Source organism: Arvicanthis niloticus, chromosome 14, assembly GCF_011762505.2.
Source record: "Arvicanthis niloticus isolate mArvNil1 chromosome 14, mArvNil1.pat.X, whole genome shotgun sequence".
Classification (NCBI taxonomy): Eukaryota; Metazoa; Chordata; class Mammalia; order Rodentia; family Muridae; genus Arvicanthis; species Arvicanthis niloticus.
The window spans coordinates 12,488,211-12,509,393 of record NC_047671.1 but is presented as its reverse complement, the minus strand read 5'-3'; the positions used below and the strand labels follow the sequence as shown (position 1 = coordinate 12,509,393).

The 21,183-nt window shown below is 47.7% G+C and overlaps 1 protein-coding gene across 6 annotated transcripts in view; it reads left to right on the top strand.

Moving 5' to 3' along the window:
• Window positions 1–6,513: 6,513 nt before the first annotated feature.
• Window positions 6,514–21,183, top strand: part of St8sia5 (ST8 alpha-N-acetyl-neuraminide alpha-2,8-sialyltransferase 5) — a 65,104-nt gene continuing 50,434 nt past the window's right edge. For 2 of the 6 annotated variants that reach the window (XM_076912410.1, XM_076912408.1), the window contains exon 1: window positions 6,683–7,108. In XM_076912410.1, the coding sequence (XP_076768525.1) occupies window positions 6,978–7,108 (131 nt within the window). In that variant the 5' untranslated portion in view covers window positions 6,683–6,977. Of the gene's footprint in view, window positions 7,109–21,183 lie in introns of all 6 variants that reach the window. The other 4 variants (XM_034518627.2, XM_076912409.1, XM_076912411.1 and 1 more) reach the window with 4 other exon arrangements.

Genomic DNA, 21,183 nt, shown 5'->3' with positions numbered 1-21,183 from the left:
TTCCAAGAGGGGAGATTGGAAAAACAGAGAAGAGCATGGACTTGTACCAGTGACTTGGAGGACAGAGTCCCAGAAGGCAGGGACAGTGCACAGCATACACAAGCTCTACCAACCGCATTATTCTTCAGAGGACCATCCCTAGCCATTCTTAACCTACTGCCATGAATCTCAACGGAACTGAATGATGAGACACTTAATATGCTGACAGCTTTTACACAACAGTGATCATATTTCACTACTCTTCTCCTGCTTCCATGGAAGAAGGAAAAGGACTGAGTCTTAGATTTCACAGTGCTGCCTGCTGATAGGAAGAGGGACTGAATGCTAGGAGTGGAGCCCAATGCCTGTAGGGACTAGAAGGCTAAGAGCCTTCCATTTCTCAGACATGGTTCCCTCAGCTCAAAGCATGAATAGCTAAGATGCATTTTTGCAGTGGTCCATGGGTGGAGTCCCAACTCCCAAGGCTCTGCCTTTGGCCCACCTACCAACCTTGTCTCTAAGGTGCTTGGAGCCAGCAATGCCTCAGCTCCTGCTAGAGCCTCTGCTCACCTTATGCTCTCACTTAAAGCATCTAGGCCCATTGTTTGCACCTGCCTGACCATTCTTTCACATCCCATGCAGGCCCCAGTCACTTCCTCTAGACACCTTCTTTGCAGTCCATCCCACCACTCCTCCTAGCCACTCCCACTGGTTTATCCTATAAGGCTTGTCCACCCAACCTCCTTACTGGACACTAATCTCCTGTGAAGGCACAAATGAATGCTGTCTTTCCTTCCCAGGACTCTGTCTTTAAGATGAGTGAAGGAGGTTTGGCATTCAATTTAGCTTCCACGTCATCTAAGTGGGACCCAAATCACCTTATTGTTGGGGGCCGACTTTTAGCAGAAAGCGGCTATCAGCTTTGCAGCCATCTTGAGCCATATACCCTGACATGAGATTTAAATTACAATAGCCTACAACAGCTAAGAACACTCCGATAATCTTGGTTTAGATACCTTGAGATTAAAGGTGTGTGAGATTAAAGGTGTGTGACTTAATAGTATACTTAGAAGTATAGAGATCAGAGTTAGAGACAAGACCTAAGGGCATGATTAAAGGTGTAACTTAGAGGCGTGGCTTAGAAGTGAGACATATAAAAGGCAGAGACAGAACAGATCAGAATTGAGATGATAGAAGACATTAGTCAGACTATAGAAGACAGAACCAGAGATCAGAGAATATATAGACTGAGATCAGAGACTATAGAGGGATCATCAGAGACGAATCTCAGACATTAGGGAGACACAGTAGGATTCAGACATTAGGGAGACATCAGACGAGAGAGAGATTCATACACATCAGACATTAGGTAGAGTCTGCCCTCACCCTCGATCTTGCTGGAACCTCGACCCACAGACCGGAGCGGCAGCTTGGGCCGGGATACAGTGGCCACCCAAACGTGGGCCGGCCCGGGCCTCAACATATTGCCTGGGCTGCAACATTTATTTTGGCCGCCCCAACTTGGGGCTAGTGCGGTCCCCAACACCTTATCCCACAGTGAGCAGTGCCTGGCTAGCTATGGGAATGTGGCAAACTTGAGGTGGGCAGAACCTTTCTGCACTCTGATGTGTTGGTTGTCTGCTGGAAGGTGGGAAGGATGAGCTGCTGGGGCTGGAAGTGGCACAGCAGGAAGGTCCAGGATTAGAAATGATGTTTAGATGCTTCATAGGGGCAAAGAACAAGGGTAGAAGTCATCGCTCCAGTACACAACGCTAAATGATTAAATGGCAGGATGGATGATATAAAGCCCAGCACCTGCAGTGAACTCAGCTTGTTAGCCCAGCTCTGTAGATTCTGAGGCTGTAACCGGAGCATGTGTGCTCATGGTAACAGGTGCTTTCGTCATAAACACTGTCCCAAAGCCTGGAGCAGCCCTCCAAGGCCTGACTTGTTATAACACAGATGTCAAGAGGCACAAGAGCCACACACACGTATTACACATTCCTTGAACACGTGTGTGGAATGTCACTTATATAACCTGGCAGGCTGTGGTCGGGCCGCATGAAATAAAAGCCAGCTTCTAGAAGCCCACAGAAACTGCGAAGTTTCTTCCTCTTTTCAAGCTGTTCTATTTTCTACTGGAGACAATGCTCACAGCATGAGTAATTCCCATCAGTTATCAGTAATTTAGCAGATTGTGCCAGTGTTGACATTTGTTCTTGGCTTAATTGTGCATGAGTGTGTGTTTTAAACAATGATGCAGCTGTCCCCATTCCTGGCAATTACAGTTTAAAATGGTGTTCGCTGAATCTGGCATTGAGATCGCTTGGCCACGTGTTCACTCTTTTGTTTGTTAAGTCCTTCTGAGTGTTAGCTGCAAGTCTACAATCCGAGCATCAATCTGGCCTAAGGTATCATTTGGCTCCTCACTGCGAGTAGCATCGACGGTTTCAAACTCGTTCATTTCATGACCTTAGGTCTCTGATTCCACTAGACTCGCAAGACAAGACTAGTGGGTTAAATATAACTCTTTGATTTGATCTGAAGAAATCGGATTTCAAATGCCATTGGGCTACAGGAGCAGTGTCAGCAGACGTGTACTAGATTATTTCTGGCCTTTCGAAGAGTATCAAGTGGTGGAGACCCACCCCTTATGTGTTGTCACAAAGCCCCAACTGTGCCCATCACCTGCATCAGTCTTCTTTCCTGCACATCCATGCAAGTCACAGAGAGTAAGGACCTCTGGGGCTGCTGTTGTCTCTCCGTAATCCTGGGACTCTTCTTTTCCCTCTTAGGTTAGAAGGTTGATGCTCATGTCATCTGATTTGGTGATGGCAAGACAAAATATAAATATCTATTTAAAAATAGGTCCCCTTTGGCAAACCATTTGGCAGTAGTCACTAAAGCTGAACATACACACACTGTCCGAGTGAACAATTTCTCTTCCGAATGCAGATGACCAATAGACACACGTGCACGCGTCCATCAAAGAGAAGGTTTGGAACAGATCATGGCAGCAGCTGCCAGATGTCCATCAGCAGTAGAAATGATAGCGCTGGCCATGTAGTAGTGATAGCGCTGGCCATGTAGTAGTATGGTAGTATAATGCTTGCCTAACAGGCACACTGGGTCCTATCGCCGTCCTAAAAACAGAAATCGAAATGGTATGCTGCAATACTGTACATCAGAAAGACTGCACACACTTGCACTTTACACTATGTACTGGTTTTGTTCCACTGCAAAGGACCACATGTTTAGTACCGTGAGGAGCACATGTGTAGCTTCAAGCTGTGTAGCGGGATCAAGCTATGTCTCTCTCTCTTTTAAATGTTATGTTTTTGTAAATGATTTATTTTATGTCCAATGGTGTTTTGACTGCATGCGTATCTGTGTGAGAGTGTTGGATCCCCTAGAATCCTGTGGCCTGCCATGTGGGTGCTGGGAATTGAACCCATGTTCTCTGGAAGAGCAGCCAGTGTTCTTAACTGCTGTACCATGTCTCCAGCCCCCATGGGGGTCTCATTTTTTTTTTTTATGAGTCTCAAAGACTGAAATCAAGATCAAGGCAGCTAGAGCTCAGGACCCTCTTTGAAGCTTCTTCAGGTTGCTGTGAGAATCCCCTCTTTTTGTGTGGTTGTTGGCTCTTGGCCAGGAGCCGATCTCTTCTCTGAGAGGACATCTGAGTCCTTTGGCAAGAGCTTTCCTCTATCTTCAAAGCCATCAGCAAGCACTCTCTTGAATCAATCCCTTTAATGATTCAAACCACCTCCAAGAAAGAGCCCAGTTCTCTTCAAGGACTGGTGATCAGGGCCGTAGAGAACAGCCTACTAATCCCAGAGATCCCAGCTGATTTCAGGCTGATCACGTACGGAACCCCCATGCACAGCAGCACCTGTGCTAACACTCAAGCTGAGTGACTGGGGAAAGGTGTATGTGCCAGAGCGTGAGTCCTCCTGCCATAAACAGTGACATGGGTGGACTTCACAGTTGACCGTGAACAAGGGAAACCAGACACATTTAAAAGAAATGCAGGAACAGCAAATACGTCAGTTTGGTATTGGAAGTCAGAGGAGGCTCTATGAGGTGACTTAGTGGTGGAAAAACCCTGGCTATGCAAGCCTGGTGCCTATAGAGTAACCCTCAGAACCATTGGGTGTGAAGAGGCCATAAAGGGGCATGAGGAGATCCAACCAAAGGGGTGATGGAGAGTTCTGATCCATATTCTGGTCACATCACTGTGCTCAGCTTATGAAAATGCAACAAGTTATACATCGATGGTCCATACTTTTTTGGTAAAGGTATTATACTTTTATGGCTCATGGAATAATTTGGATTCATTACTGTAAAACGGGTTTGTTCATTTCTCCAGGGAAAGCTTGCATCCAACAACAGTTCTCAGAATGGTACCTACTGGTGAGGGAGGATGAACAGGACAAGAAAAGAAACAAGGTGACAGTACTGGAGGGAGGGGTTAGCCCAGGTTTAGCCACCTCATGTCGTATGGCTCCTCCTTATGGTTGAACCCATACAAAAGCCAATTTAGTCTCCTGGAACTAAAGTGTAACCCGATTCTCTGAGTGTTTGCCCATCCCACCGAGTTGACCCCAGGAGTATGCCTGAAGAGATGTTTATCTACCACCTGACATTTTTTTTTTAATTTATTTTTTACTTATTCACTTTACATCCCACTCACTGTCCCCCTCCTGGTCTTCCCCTCCCACAACCTAACATTCTTGAATGCACCTCGCCCTGGTTATGCATACAGAGGGCCAGCCATGGGCCAAAATTGGTAAATTTTTAACCCTTCTTTCTCTTCCCCTTTTTGCTGTCTACTAACCGCCTCCAGTTTAAAAGCAGACAGTGGGCTCTGGTTTCTAGAATAGAGACACCCTCCATAGCCGGCTAAGAAGCTTGCATAGTTATTGAGAGGCTCATTCTTGGGTCTGTCTGTCCTCTCTAACCTTACATGAGGAAGGCACAAGGAGCTAGCTTGACAGTCAGTATTACCTAGATGAGAATTCCTGTTCTATCAGCTTGGAACTTGGGTGTGGGAGCTGCCACATAACGTGTGGTGGACCGGTGGAAAGCGGTATGCAGGAACCTCTGTTAAAGTCCGAAGAAGACAGCTGAGTATGGTATGGTGGCACACGCCTTTAACCACAGCATTGAGGAGGCTGAGGCAGGAGGATGGTCACAGGTTGGAGGCCAGCCTGAGCTACAGAGCAAAACCCTGTGTCGAAAAGAAAACAAGCAATTAAAACCTCAAGAACTGAGGAAGTCAGAGTGACACACTGAACCGGTGTTGCTGTCAGAAGTCCGAGCACTTCTTGCTAGGTGAACCCCACTAAGCAGCTTGCACTTTGGCCCTTCCCACTGCAGAGCTGTCTTAGAAGGCAGGAGGTGAACGCTCATTAGCGTATGCGACAAACGCCAGTGGACTCTATGCTAATAATACAACGGTGAGCCCTCCGGTCTGGATTACCCACTAACTGGCTAAAAAAGCCGACTCACAGATAGGTACATTGGCTAGAAAGCTTCCCAGATTCTTCAAAGATGGTACTTAGTGCTTCAGCCCCGTGAACATACACAAATTGCAATTATTGCTGGTTCCCTAATTATAATAGTTGCTAAATGCCAAGGCTGACGGGGTTGGAGTGTGGGCATTTCCCACAAAAACTCTTTTTCTTGCTGCGATTCGAATTTTGTCAAGTTCGAAGTGCGAAGCAGCCTTGACTCTGGAACCCCTGGAGTGTTCTAGGAGGTCCTGGGAAGCCACTCTAGTAGGGAATCCTGCACATGACCGGCTCCTAAGCCTATTCAGTGTCGGGATGGCTGTTGCGAGCCAGAAACCTGTAGGGGTGGCATTCTTCAGGTAAGGATCTCTGTGACAGCACAGCTTCCCGTTGCGTCTCGGGACGTTTTCCCCAGCTTAGCCGGAAGCACTGAGTGCTCACTGCTGGACCCAGTGACTTCTTACAGCTTTGGGCAACCATACTACCCGAAGGCGGCCTGCTGTTGACCTACGGTCTGTGAATAGTTCCAAGGATGAGACAAAGTCTCAGTGTCTGGGTGACAACAGGGTTATTGACAAAAGGCCGCGAACTGCAGATGATGGGGTGGTGAAAGGGTAGAGGCGGGGTGGGGTGCGTGGTGGGGTGGGGAACTGGACGGCAGACCCTGAATTTCTGCTCGGCCAGAGTTGGGAGTCAAGGCCCCAGGGACAGTCCCTCAGTCCATTAGCATGCAGGGGCCGCGCGCGCCGTCCTTGAAGGGCTGCCTGGCTGACCTTGCTCCGCTTTCACGGAGGATTCTCCAGCAGCGCACGAGGACGCGGCTGCCGCGGTGACTCAGTGACCTGCGCACCGCATGCAAGTGCTGGTCTCGACGAGGTTGCCTCTGCGGTCTGCGCTCCTCTGAACCCCACGATTCCAACCCAGCCCTTTACGCTACTCCCCTCCCCCTCCCCAAGGCCCCACGTCCTGAGGTTGAGTCGTCCACCTCGCCTCCGCAGCATCGAAGGCCAACCTTCGCACTCCTAGGCTGCGGGCGCGGGGACCAGACGCGCTGTCCCCAGGCCGGGCCCCACGCGCCGGGCGCCCCGAATCCCGAGCCAGCCCAAAGTGGGCGGCGCGTCGGGCTGAGTCTCGGCCCAGCCTCGCCGGCCCGGATCCCCATTGGTCGTCACCTCGGCGGGAGGGCGGTCCGGTCCCCGCACCTGCCGTCGCCCCTCCACGGGCAGATCGGCGGCTGTGGGACACCGGCGCCGAGAAGCCGCAGCACGAGAGGGCAGGCCTGGGGCTCAGCGGATCTCCACGCCGCTGGCCCTGTCCTTTTGCTGCCGCCACCACCACTGCGCCCGCGGGAAACTTTGCCCCGCCAAGTCCTCTGCCCTGCTGGCCACGCCGTAATAGTTCACCTAACGGCCCCCGGGGCCCCGCACCGCGCGCGTGATTGCCGCCCCGCCCCGCACAGTGCGTCCACGGCGCCGGGCCGCCAGGATGCGCTACGCAGACCCCTCCGCCAACAGGGATTTGTTGGGGAATCGAACTTTGCTCTTCATCTTCATCTGCGCCTTCGCCTTGGTGACCTTGCTTCAGCAGATCCTGTACAGCAAGAGCTACATCAAGAGGTAGGAAAGTCTGAGGGGTGGGATACACCAAGTGCGGCGGTAACCTTCTTGAGGTCTGCCCTTAGCCGGGACACCTCCGTGGTGTGCCCCTATGACATCTCTGCTGCCAGCCAGAGGACAGAGCCAGCTGCGTTGTCCCGGTGCAGTTATGGAGACGTGTGTGTGTGTGTGTGTGTGTGTGTGTGTGTGTGTGTGTGTGTGTGTGAACGTGGGCAGCAGCTTGGAATGCCAAGCAGCAAAGCTGACCATAAATACATGTGAATGCCCAGAGCTGTGCTGCCCCCCAAACCTACATTTCCGTGGCCATTTGCAGCAGACAGAAGGACAAAAAAAGATAGTTTTTCCTTCTTAAAAAATTTGGCAAGGTCTAAATTTTTGTAGGGGACCTTGGAGGTATAGGCTTTCTCCCCAGGAACTTCCAACTAAGTAGGGTGGTAGTGGTCTGGCCACACACAGGTACAGTGACCTCTACAGATCTGTGAGACAACCTGATCGCCTCGGAAGCAGATGGTTCTTTTGCATTCTTAGCATCAAAGGCAGCAGGCATTGGGTTCTCTCACCTCTTCACCACCCACAGCCAAACTCCTTGAAGAGAAAGGGCAGTACATGTCGCTCAAAATTCAGGCACGGCCTCTGTCTCTGTGTGAGCAACATACAGGAATATGCCAGGCTCCAGAGGCTCAGCTGCCTGGTGAAGCTGCGGCCAGCTCCTGACTAGAGGCAGGAGTTCAGCTCTGGATGCTCCCATGCTAGAGTCTCTGGTAGAAAGAGCTCCTCTCCTCTCTGCTGGAGGCCCCTTCTTCACCACCAGGGCCCATCTAAGCTGACTGCCTTCCACTCAAATGGATAGGAATGAAAATTTCTCTTCAAAACTGTCCCAGTAACAGAATACTGTCCTTTCTCTTGTCGGCCTTGGGGTCTGCATCATTGGTCACATACGCTCCCATTCCGGGATGCCCAAAGAGTGCTGTGGGTGAGGGTTGTTGCTACTGGTGATTTGCTCCCAACAGGAGAGCTAAGCAGTCTGCCTTTTCCTTCCTCCTGACTCTCCAGAACTGAGGCCTATGTGGCCCCTTGCCTCATACATTCATTTCCAGCCACCACTGCACCAGACATCCCTAGACATCTTCTTCCCTAGTTGGCATCATGTGCTCTGTATGGCACTACTGGCTTTAAAACTCCTCTGCAGTCTCCTGACCTGCTGGATTTGATTAGACCCTCGGAGATATTCCTGAACTATCTGCCTTGCAGCCTTGCTGGATCTTGCAACCTGCTTCTTGGTAGGGCAGCTCTCAGTTTCTGCCCCTGTTGGTAATTCCCCAGAACTGCTTGGGCTCCTAGAGCTTCTGGTGGGACAGGAAGGAGAGAGGCATCAGGGCCACAGTGGGTGCCAACCACACGACTGCCTGATTGTTCCAGCAAACCCTGCCTAGGTTTGGATGGATGGACTAGTTGCCCAGAGCCCAGCCTGTGAATTGGTTGCTTCCCATTCTCTATTTCTCAGAGACCCTGACCCCTAAGTGGCAGATAAAAACCCTGTAGTCCTTACTCCAGGAATCCTGCTTAACTCAACCAAACAGTCAAGACTGGTATATGTTCCATCTGGGAAGGGAGTGAAGGAGGGCGCCATAAAGAAGCTGATGATAGAGTCCTGGCGCTCAGTGGGATTAAAATCCCTCTAGGGAAACAAATGGCCACAAGCGAGAAGAGAAGCACAGGTTGAGAAGAGTGGTGGGTGGGAGCGGCTGGGAGAATGCCTATGGGGGGCAGAGCCCTCGTGAGCCTCAAAGGCAGGTAAGGTCTGGATAGGGGTGGGGACATGCACACCTGTAACTGAAGGGAGGAAGCAGCAGCAACCCTGACACAGGATACAGGCGTGGCCTCGCCCTCTCCTGTCTCTCTGGCACCTGACCCCACCTGCACTGCCACACTTGCCTCCATCTGTCACCAGGCTTCCCTGGTCCTGTGTCTTGTGGCTGACACATTTGCTTATGTGTCCTGTTTCCTCACACATCGTAGTTGCTCTGAGTTGGCTCCAGGGGAGTGCATGCTTTGTGTCTATCTGGAAACAGCAAAGATCTGCACTGGAGTTCCCTGGGAGGGGCCTGGGATGCAGACTCCTGGGCTCTTGGGTTGAACTCCCTTCCAAGACTGAACAACTTCTAGGTTGTCATCTGGAAAGCTGCCTCTCTACCAGGTTCCTTGAGGGACCAATAACAAGCTCCACTTGATGTCATAGGTCAGTAGATCTCTGTCAGGTCAATTTTGCCCTTAGACATTAGAGTAGCCATGTCCTTGGTTACCACATGGGGAGAGGAGATGCTCCTGACACCCAGGAGGGAGTGGGTGGAGATGCCCAAAAACTCCTCTAGGCCCAGATTGCCTGCACAACAAAATTATTTCAGCCCCAAATGTCAGTGGTGCTGAGGTTGAAAACTGCACTTGGTCAGAAGCTCTGAGGGAGGGATTATGGTTTGTTTGAGGCCGCATGTGTCACACATGTGTTAGACATAAAGAAGTCATTAGTAAATATGGATAATGAACAAATGATTGAAGGTTGGAGCAGGTGTGTGTGTGCGCACGTGCTAGTGTGTGAATGCATGCATGGATTTATACTTAGGTGTAGTCACTGGAAGGGACATAATGAAAAGATGGGTCCCATGGTGTAAAGGGGGCACAGGGATGTGTCAGACAGCAGTGTTTAGTGCTCACTGAAGTGCTCCAAAGGTTGAGGAAAGATTGAGCTTGGTTCATAGGTCATGGGGAGCCACACGTGGTCCTTGAGTAGGGTAGTAACTTGATAAAAGCACTTGGAAAGGAAGGCTATCTGGATATTGCACAGGAAGGCTTGGAGGAGAGACACTGGGGGTTTGCTTATGGCCTCTCAGAAGTGGGAGCGCGGCTCAGAGTATTCTGAAGCCCACAGCAGAGGCAAAAGGATGGTAAACGTGTCCAGTGATGTTAGGTGAAGTTACTACAGCAGAAGCAGGCAATGTGAGTTGATGTGCATCCATCTATCTATCTATCCATCTATCTATCTATCCATCTATCCATCCATTCATTCCATATCTATCACCTCTCTATCTCTCTATTATCTATCAATCACCTATCATCTATCAATCATTTATCTATTTATCAATCACTCATCTCTTTATCATCTATCACCTATCTATCCATCAATCATCTGTCTATCAATCATTTATTTATTTATTAATCAATCAATCATCTATCTATCTATCTATCTAGAACCCTTTGCCTTTCCCTGGGTTGAGCAATGGGCACTTTTGACAAGGACTATCATAGGCCACTAAAATTGTAGGGATGCACCTCATTAGGAAACAAAGGGAGCCGTGTGGTGGCCTAGTGAGCACCATCTCTCTGCAGCAGAAGCCATACACTATGGCTTGGGAGAAAATGACTAAGAAGGAGTGAAGTTGTGATGTGTTTGGCTCCCCATGTCTGCTTCAGACTTACTGTACACTAAGTATTTTCTACGCACTGAGTACTTGCTGTACACTGAGTACTGTCTATGCAGAGTGCTTGCTGTACAATGTATACTTATTATACACCGAGCACTTACTATACACTGAGTACTATTTATACACTGGGTACTGTCTATACACTGAGTACACTGAGTACTTATTATACACCGAACACTTATTATACACTGAGCACTTGTTATACCCGGGTACTTACTATACACCGAGTACTTGCTGTACATTGAGTATGCACTATACTCTAAGTAGTTGCTGTAGATTGAGTACTTACTCCACGCGAGTACCACTGGGAAGTTCTGTGGAACACGTGTGCAGACAAAGGGAGCTTGTGGGCTTCAAGGAAGACAGAGAGCGCGCACAGAGGCACACATGAGGGGCTCTAAGGGTGAGGAGGGAGCTGCTTTAGGAAAAGGTTTGTTTGGCTTACAGAGGACATCTGAAGCAGTCTTAAAGAAAGGGCAATGATCCTTGGGCACAGGTGGGGTGGGAGGGAGGTTCAGAAGCCCAGCATGAGCAAGGAATGAAGACTGAGGTGGATGGAGCCATCCACAGAGAACAGGACTGGAGCTTCATTGCTCAGCCAGGTGAGACGGGCACAGAGCGAGACGAGGTTGATCTGTGTGAGGAACGTGTTGGAGAATGTAGAATCATGAGTTCGAGCCTGTATTTGCTTGGTTGTGGAAGGCGGTCTGTCTGGAAAGACACTCTGAAATGACACATGGGAAAGAACCAGACTGGTAGCCTGGGCTTTGGAATCACCTGCCTCAAATCAGTGTATTCTGAACTTTATGGTTGTCATGTGCAGTGAGGAAACACATTCTTCTTGATGATAACAAACACTCTGTGAAGTAATATTTGGCTTTGCTATGTGAAATGTGCTCCGATATTTTCTACCCAGTTGCATTAAAACAAAACTTTGTAGGGGAGCCAGAGAGATGGCCTCAACAGCCTCTTACAGACATCTGGATTCAGTTCCCAGCACTAATGTGATGGCTCACAACCATCTGTAGTTCCAGTTCTGGAGGTCTCAGTGCCCTTTTCTGGCTTCTGTGGGCAATGCATAAACATGGTACACTTTCCACACATGCAGGCAAACGCTCATGCACATAAAATAAAATAATAAACAAAATCTTTAGAAGAACTGTCTAGGGCTGGGGATGTAACTCAATGGCAGTAGTGTACTGTCTAGCATTCAGGAGGCCCTGGATTCAGTCTCCAGAACAGGAAAAAAAATCAATGCCCACTTTTCTATTTTGGAAAAAAAAAAAAACAATGGAAACAGGAAGTGGTGATATATGCCTTTAATCCCAGCACTTCGGAGGCAGAGGCAGGGGGATCTCTGAGTTCAAGCTATCCTGTTTACAGAGTGAGTTCAGGTCAGCTGGGGTTATAGTTTCTCTATCTATCTATCTATCTATCCATCTATCTATCTGGTCTTAAGAAGAAGAAGGCTCTAACACAGAGCTGCAACATGGATGAACCTTGGAGCTATCATGTTAAATGAAATGAGACAGACAAAAGGGCCAGGCATTGTACGACTCCACTTTGATGAGGTACTTGGAGTTGTTAAACACAGAAACAGAAAGTAGGCAGGTGAATGCTGGAGGCTTTGGGAGGGATGGATATTAGTCATCTCTTAGTGTGTACAAAGTTAAAGATGCTAGAACAAAATGCATGAGCTTTCTACTGCTCACAACTGGGTAAAGTGCCGAGTTCAGACTGTGTAGTTTTTCAGACTGTGTAGTTTTTTTTTTTTTTTTTTTTTTTTTTTTTTTTTTTTTTTTTTTACAGTTGTTGATCTCTTGCATGCACAGAAGTTTCTTGTGTGTGTGCAGGTGTCAGGGCACGAGTGTGTGGTTAGAGGCGAGCTTGCTGAGAGTTTATTCTCTCCTTCCACTATGTGGATCCTGGAGAACAAACTCCAGTTGTCAGGCTTGGTTGGCAGCAGGGACTTTTATATGCTGAACCATCTTGCTGACCCCAAGCTGTGTGCTTTTTAAAATCTGGGAACAGTCTATTAAATTGGCTTTATAACCAACTATTTGGGAATATGTCCTTAGTTAGAAAAATTCTGGTCTTTAGGACCGGGGGTGTAGCTGAGTGGTAGAGTATTTGCCTGGAGTGTGTAGGGTTCTGGGTTCGGTCTCATCCCTGTCCCCTCTCTGATCTGTGTGATAGAGAGAGCTGAATGGAACAGGAGGAACCAAACTGGCAAGTGACAGAGGGTTAATCACAAAGGGCTCCTTGGGGAATGAATGCCTTCATTCAGGAGTGGAAAGGCACCGCCTCTGGAATCCGAGGCTGGGAGAGATGAGGGGCGTGGAGGATTGTTTATCCATTCTTCAAGTCTCAGATCTCGACTTCATTTCTGGTTTTGGCATGATGACTAGTTTATATGCAGGGTTTTCTGTGGTGGTATTTTCGTTTCTCTAGGCTTTGGATCTGTGAGTGAAATTGCTGATTATATGGTACCCATGGTACCCCAGGAAGAGTTGCAGATATCTTCCCGAGTGGCTGTACCATTCCACCCCCAGCAGTGTGAGGCTCCTGGCTTCACAGCTGTGCAAGCTCATCTGACAGCTCTTTTCAAGCACTGTCATCCTCATGGTCTTAAAGTACTATCTCACTGGGTCTTGATTCTGCCTTTTCTAGATGACCAAGGGAGTGGAACACATTTTAATATTCTCATTGGCTGTGTGTATCTCTTCTTTGGGAAAAAATTTGCCTTTCTAAAAAAATTAAATTGTAATTTATATATCCAAATGTAAGTTACTTATCATGTATTTTTGACAAAGCATTTTCTCATTCTATGAATTATAATTTTCATTTTATTTATTTATTACATTCCACAATTTTGTTAATTCATTTATTGTTATGTACATGGGCGTTTTGCCTGCATGTATGTCAGTGCATCACATGTGTGCCCGGTGCCCTCAGAGACCAGAAGGAGCCAGATCCCCTGAAACTGCAATTATAAGTGGTCGTGAACAGATCATAATCAATGCAGGTCCTCTGGAAGAGCAGCCAGTGCTCTTAACTGCTGAGCCATCTCTCCAGCCCCAAGATTCACTTACTCACCTTTATGTTATGTGTATGAACATTTACCTCATGTATGTATGTGCACCACATGCATGCAAATACCCACAAAGCTCAGAATAGGGATCAGCTCACCTGGATCTGGAGATATAGAGGGTTACAAACCACCGTGTGGGCACTGGGAACAGAACCTGGACTTGGACGGGGCAGTCGATGACAGCTGAGCCGCCTCCCTCGTTCCTCTTCTACTTTTACGATAAAACCTCTGTGGCCCTGAATGAATAAGGACTTGGACCACATCAGGCTAGTGACCAAGCACTCAGCTCCACCCCAGACTTGTCTTCTCACTCGCTTACTGGTGGTGTTGGACGCACAAAGGTTTAACGTTTGGGTGAGGCCTGAGCCATCAATCTGCTGTTGCTCTTTCACTATTGGTTTTATAGATCGAGTTTATAGATTTATAAGTTTATAGATCAGCACTTACAGTATGACCACAAAGGCTGACACGCCCGCCTACTTCGAAGTGTTTTCATGGCCTCTGCTCTCGGGCTGAGGTTTTAAGCCCTGTTAAGTTAATGTTTGTGGACAACATTGTACACCCTGATTATAAAAAGACTGTTAAGAGCATCTCATCGCTGGGACTGCTGGCTTAGCTTTTAGTGGTTTTGGTAGACATCTTCAAGCAGTTAAGAGAGTTTCATGCACGCATAGACTACGTTACACAGTTGTGTTTTCAAAAATATTATGCATTTCTTACGTCTATTGGATGATTTGCCGTCCATCTCTAACCCTTTAAGTGTGTTAATTGCATTCATACAACTGGTCTCAGTAGTGGACACCTGTGATCCCAGCACTCAGGAAGCTAGTTCACAGGATTTGGGGTTCGAAGCAAGCTCAAGCCACACACAAACACCCAGTCTCATAAAAGTTCTCCCCGAAAACTTATACTAAAAGGTGCTCAGTGCATAGTTTCAGATACAAGCCTAGCTTTTTATGTGTTATGCAATGTGAGATTTTGTTGACTATTATTTTTAGTTAGGATGATCTTGGCAGGCAGTATCTTTCCCATACTGTCTTTGCCTTAAAAAAAAAATCTTGTGGGATGAATTCAGAATCATCCTTTTAAAACTGTTCTTCGTGGGCTGAAGCGATGGTTCAGCTTTGTGAGGTTCTGGGATGGTTCTGCTCTTCCAGAGGGCTTGGGCTCAACTCCCAGCATCTTTATGGTGGTTTACATCTGTAACTCCAGTTCTAGGGAATCTGAAGCCCTTTTCTGTCCTCTGTAGACACTAGGTGCACACGTGGTGTCCATATACACATGTATACAAACACCCCCAAACAAATCAATTACAAAAATCCAAACTTGCTGTTTGTGCAAGTTTTTGAGACTATCCTGTCAAAGTTCAGTAGTGCTAGCATTAACATTTAAGGGTTTCTTTCCTTTTATTAATTATTTCCTTTAGTGAGTTGCGACTATTTAGGTTTTCTATCTCTTTAAACTTCGGTTAAGATTTTTCTAGAAATTAAAAAAAAATTGTTTAATGACATGAAGTTTATGAGTCTAGATTATATCTTTGTTATATCTGCATTTTTGTCTTCCTTAAAACTATGTAAAATTTAGCATTTCTTTACTTATTTATTTATATATATTTTAAATATTTGTTAAAAATTTTTACATATAATGAGTGTTTTGGATGCATGTGTGAATGTGTTCTATGTGCATGCCTGATGCCCATGGAGGCCAGAAGAAGTATCAGATCCCAGAAACTGGCGTTATAGATGACTGTGAGCCACTGTGTGGATGCTGAGAACTTACCCGAGGACCTCTGATAAAACAGTAAGTGCTCTTAACAACTGAGCCATCTCTCCAGCTACTCAGTTTTATTTGTCAGTGTGTGTGTATGTGTGTGTGTGTGTGCCTCTTAATGGTGGCGCCACCTCTCCATCTGCTTTCTGTATGGTTTTGGTGATCTTTGCCAATGATGGGACTTTCCTGGGTTGGTCTTCTCTTGCACATTTGTTGCATTAGTGCTTATCCTCTGGTTGTCCTCTGCCATGCATTTTTCTAACGTCCTGTGCTCAATGCTTACCTCTGTAGTAGTCGATGTTTTGTTCTGTCTATGTGAGCCAGTAAGGTAGGAGAGTTCTGCCTCAGCTGTACCTCTTCAGCTGAGGGATGACGGTAATACCAGCTCGGAGCTGTTCCATTTACCAGGCACCAAGCAGTGGTCCATATACCTTAGATGTTAACATGCTTATGTTTAAAGACTCAGCCCCCACCACTGGTATCTTTTCATCTATAAATTTAGAAATGTTTGAAATCCCCCCCCCCTTTCTTGACAGGGTCTCCCTACATATCCCAGGCTATCCTGGAGTTCAGTATGTAGACCAGGCTGGCTTTGAACTCCCAGAGATTTGCGTGCCTCTGCCTCTTGAGTGCCGGGAGTAAAGGCATGCATGCACCACCATGCCCGGCTTCTTTTACCTTCTTGAAAAAGCTTTTAATAACAAAAAAAATCATAAAAACCCTGCAAATAAATAAAAACACCACATATAAAAATGAACCAGACTCAAAGTCTATACAACTCAAAGAAGTTAAAAAACAAAACAAAACTGTGGGCTGGAGAGATGGCTCAGCAGTTAAGAGCACTGACTGCTCTTCCAGGGGTCCCGTGTTCAATTCCCAGTAACCATATGGTGGCTCACAACCATCTGTAATGGGATCTGGTATGTCTGAAAACAGCTACAGTATCCTCATATACATAACATAAATAAATAAATCTTTAAAAAATCATATTGGCTTGAAGTGTGTGGTGAGAGAAGGTGATATTTATGGTGCTGATCCCCAACACACACAAATACACATATACATACATACATACACACACACACATACACACATCTACACACATACACACATATACACACACATACACACACATACACACACATACACACACATAGACACACATAGACACATAGACACATACACACATACACACACACATACACACACATACACACATATACACACATACACACACATACACACATGTACACACATGTACACACATACACACACGTACATACATACACACATACACACATACATACACACACATACACACATACACACATATACACATACACACATACACACACACATACACACACATACACACACAGAGACACACATAGACACATAGACACATACACACATATACACATACACACATACATACACACATACACACACATATACACACATACACACACATATATACACACATACACACATGTACACACACGTACACACATACACACATACATACACACACGTACACACATACACACATACACACATATACACACATACACACATATGCACATACACACATACATACACACACGTACACACACACACACATACACATACATACATACACACACATATATACACACACACACACACACACACATACACACACTTCAACATTTGCATGCCTCTTATTTATTCCTGTTGCAACTGAGTGCATTCACAGTTTGTGTATCTACTGTCATAATCTTTGGCTTTTCCTTAGATAGTGTAACACATTTGTATTTATTGTGATTACTGACAACTAGGGTTAATTCCCACTATCTTGTTCTGAGTGTTTTACATATCCTGCTTCTCCCAAACCTGTTCTTGCCCTTTTGAGTAGAGTTTTTGGCTTTAGGTAGAAGTTTCTAGAGTGACCCTTCACCTTAGGTGAAGGATTCACAAATCCCCAGGATTGGCTGATGTCCCCCGGGTAGCTGTGGCTTCAGACTCATCCAACACTTTTTCTTTGCCCATGTCATGTGTTTAAGAAGACTCTTAGGGATGTATTCCTCGTGTCTCTATTTGTGTGGGAGGGTGTTGATGGGGCTGGGCTCCCTGCAAAGCAGGCTCTGGGCTAGACATGAGAGTACAGGAAGTCTATGAGGGCAGCTTCAGGGATCAAGACCAATGAAGAAAAGAGAAAGAGGGAGAAACAGAAGCAGCCTCCACCGAACACAGGCGGCTCCTTACGGGGGTGCCCCTTCAGATCTGCCCAGGTTTGGGGTGAGATGTTAGGTCTTTGTGGTTCTGTGTGATCAGTTATTGGATCAGGGCTGTTTGTGAAGGGTTCATACCTCAGGGAAGGAGGCTCTCCTGGCTGAAAGCTGGTTCTGTCACCTTCTGGTGTTCCCCAGAGATGGAGAAGGAACCCTCAACCGTGAAGGCTCCGCACAGCACTGCCAGGAAGCAGGTCACTATTTTGTTGGAAATTGAGCTCCTTGTTTCCCACCCCATAGAGCCACACTGTGGTCTACCTCCTACCAGTCAGCTTGTGCTGCAAGTCTACCCTGAAGCCCAGTGTTTCACTTCTCAGTCAAGAGTCTTTCACGTGTTCGACCTCTGCCCTAACTCATGCTTCTGGACAGCTTCTGCTGTGTCTAAGTGTCCTGCCCTGCTCCTAACTGCACGCCTGGCCACCTAGGTCCTCCCACGGCTTCCATTCCAGGCCCGCAGTGCCCCTTAATTAATGCCCACAGGAATCCCCCTGAATTCCTAGCACCCATTCTGGCTGCACTCGGATGCTGTGTGCGAGCACCATGCTTTGGCGTTCTTGTTTGTACCCTGGATCCACCGCGGTCTCTTCTTACTGTCCAAGTGTAGAGGATCCACACAGAGGGCCCAGCCTCCTTTTTCTGGTGCCTCCAGGGGACGAATCTAGGCTGCGCAATGTGGCTGGGGCGCACCTGAGACTTGAGGCTTGGAAATTGGGTCAAGGTAAAGGACAGCCTGCCTCTGTGCTGCCTTTGCATGCATTTCGAGGAGTGGTCCCCAACCCGCCCCAGGAACAAAGCTCACTGTTCTATTTCCCCAAAGAAGCAGGTGCAGCCCAAGAGTTTGGGACCGTGGCAGGTGGGTTTATCTACCCAGAACGTGGCACATGGCGGGTAGGATATCCTAGAAAGGAGAAAGGATGTTGAGCAGACCGTGGTCTGCCCCAGGGCAGGAGCTATGCTGTTGGCAGGATAGCTTTACAGCTTGGCTCCTCAAAGCTAGCTGCTTCTGAGAGCCTGCTGCAGGGCAGGGCTGAGAGCGAGGCTGAAGGGGAGCGGGGGGAGCAAAGTGCGTTGAGACCCATCTCTGCATCGAGCCTGTACCGTGTGAGGCTGAGTGGAGAACCTCCCCGGCTATGTGCCCTGCACAAGGAGAGTCATCGGAGTTCTGTCCTTCCCCAGTGTCCTTCAGGGACTTGATAACCCCATATGCACTCTTATATCCCATCTCTTCTCTCCTGCCTGTCTCTCTCAAGTCCTTTTTGAACTTGAAAGTTAGTCGTGTATGGGGTTTAGCATCTCCTTTTTTTTTAATTATTTTTATTTTTTTAAAGGTTTATTTATTATATATGGGTACACTGTCTTCAGACACACCAGAAGAGAGCATCAGATCTCATTGCAGATGGTTGTGAGCCACCATGTAGTTGCTGGGATTTGAACTCAGGACCTCTGGAAGTGCAGTCAGTGCTCTTAACCACTGAGCCATCTCTCCAGCCCTACTGTCTCCTTTATTAAGTTCATTTACCTTTCACCTAAAAATTTCCCCACTTCGTTCTTAACCGTAATGATGATCCTGTGGACCCTCCTCCCCAGTAGGAGAAGTAGGAGAAGGGCTTATTATTGTTGTTCTAATAATATTAGGTAATATTTATTACCGTAAGTATTGATGAAGAGTCGCGAGCCAGGCTCTAACTCCAAAGGGAGGATACACTATGTATCCCGCACGGTTCAGTAGATGGCCGTCTCCATTTCGCCCTGTGCACGGACGGTAAGTGTGCTGTTCAGCTACCATGAGGACAGTGGTCCAGAGAGTACCAGTCTGCAGAAGGGAAGGCTTGTCTGGACTTGCAGAGTTGAAGGTTCAGTGCTCGGTTGCTTATGTTGTTTCTCCGATCTGGGATGAGATAATACATCATGGTGGGAACTTGTGGAGAATGAGGCCGCTCACCTCATGATAACCAGGGAGCAATAGAGAGAGAAATGGTTGGAGCCCAATATGTCCTTCATGGCACAGCCCTGATTACTAACTTCCTCTAGACCCCACCTGTGGTGGTTTGAATGACAGTGGCCTCATAGGCTCATATATTTGCACGATTAGTCCCCAGTGGGTAATCTGTTTAGGAAAGATTAGAAAGAGTGGCCTTTTTGGAGGAGGTGTGTCACTGGGGATGGGCTTTGAGGTTTCAAAGGCTCAGTTCAGGTCCAGGTACATCTTGTTAGGATGTAGCTCTCAGCCCCCTGTCTGCCTGTACACTGCCGTGCTTCCTGCTGTGATGATAATGGACTGATTCTCTGAAACTGTAAGCCAGCCCACAACAGAACAGTGACTAAGACCCACCCCCTAGGACGATTCTACCACAACTCCATAGCACCACAGGCTGGTGACCAAGCCTTCAAAGGGTGGGTCCCTATGGGACACTGAGGACCCAATTTATAACACAGAGGGACCTGTTTAAAGCCCACAGCCTGTAAGGTTTGGACAAAAGATGGTTCCTTCATCTCATCTCTCAGGACCCTGCACAGGACCCCTATGATGTGGGAGTGTGCCCAGTTGGGGAGGATGTGGCAGCATTGGGTAGCCCAAGAGTCCTCTGTGCGTGTGTCACCTGGAAGTGAGCTGGGCAGGGAGGGAATGGGGTGCACAGTATAAGCTCAGAGTCTCAGCCAAATGTTAAGAATAGCAAGGCCAGCCTGGAGGCAGCGTCAATCCACTGCTGCACTGAGGCAGCTGTGGTACTGGTCCCGGAGCCCAGCCTGGAGCACGCTCTGTGTTCTTCCTCTGAACCCATCCTTGGCTGGCTGACACCCAGGCAGTCCTTTCTTTCTCTAACCCTCTGCACCGTGGATCTTTGCACCCTTCCAAGGCTTCTGTGGAGCTACAGGGCTTTAGACTCTCCCTGGCTCAGCTGCTCCCCAGGAGGGGCTCAAGAAACGACTCCTTGTCCATTCAGAGCCCTCACATGCTCCACTCGGCCACCAGTTTGCCAATCTCCTCCTTCCCTATTTGAGAGTGGGGAGATTTGGGGCCCAGCCCGATGATCATGAGCAGTGGACCAACCACGAGAGAATGAGCACCGCCCCTCACCCTACCCTGCCCCACGTTTTTCTAGTAATGTTATTGTGGGGCTTTGAGAGAAAATTACGAGTCAGTCAGTCGTGAGGGGGAAGGCAGCCACTGAGAGGAACGTTTTGATTATACTATTAATTCCCTAGAAACACTGGGTCTTTTCTGAAATTGGGCCACCTCCCTGGAGGACGAAGCTTCAAGGGAGCAGAGATAGGTGGTATCACTTCCGTGAACTGAGGCCTCACCAGCTGCCACCCTGTGCCTGGCTTCCCCGTGTCCATATGCTTCAGGTCTTTGTTGCCCATCCTTGCTGGGCGTTCTTTCCCAGAAGTCCCTGCTCACCAAGAGAGGTCTTCTACTGTTGTCTTGAAAGGCCACACTCCGAGCCCTATGTCTTTCCTTCT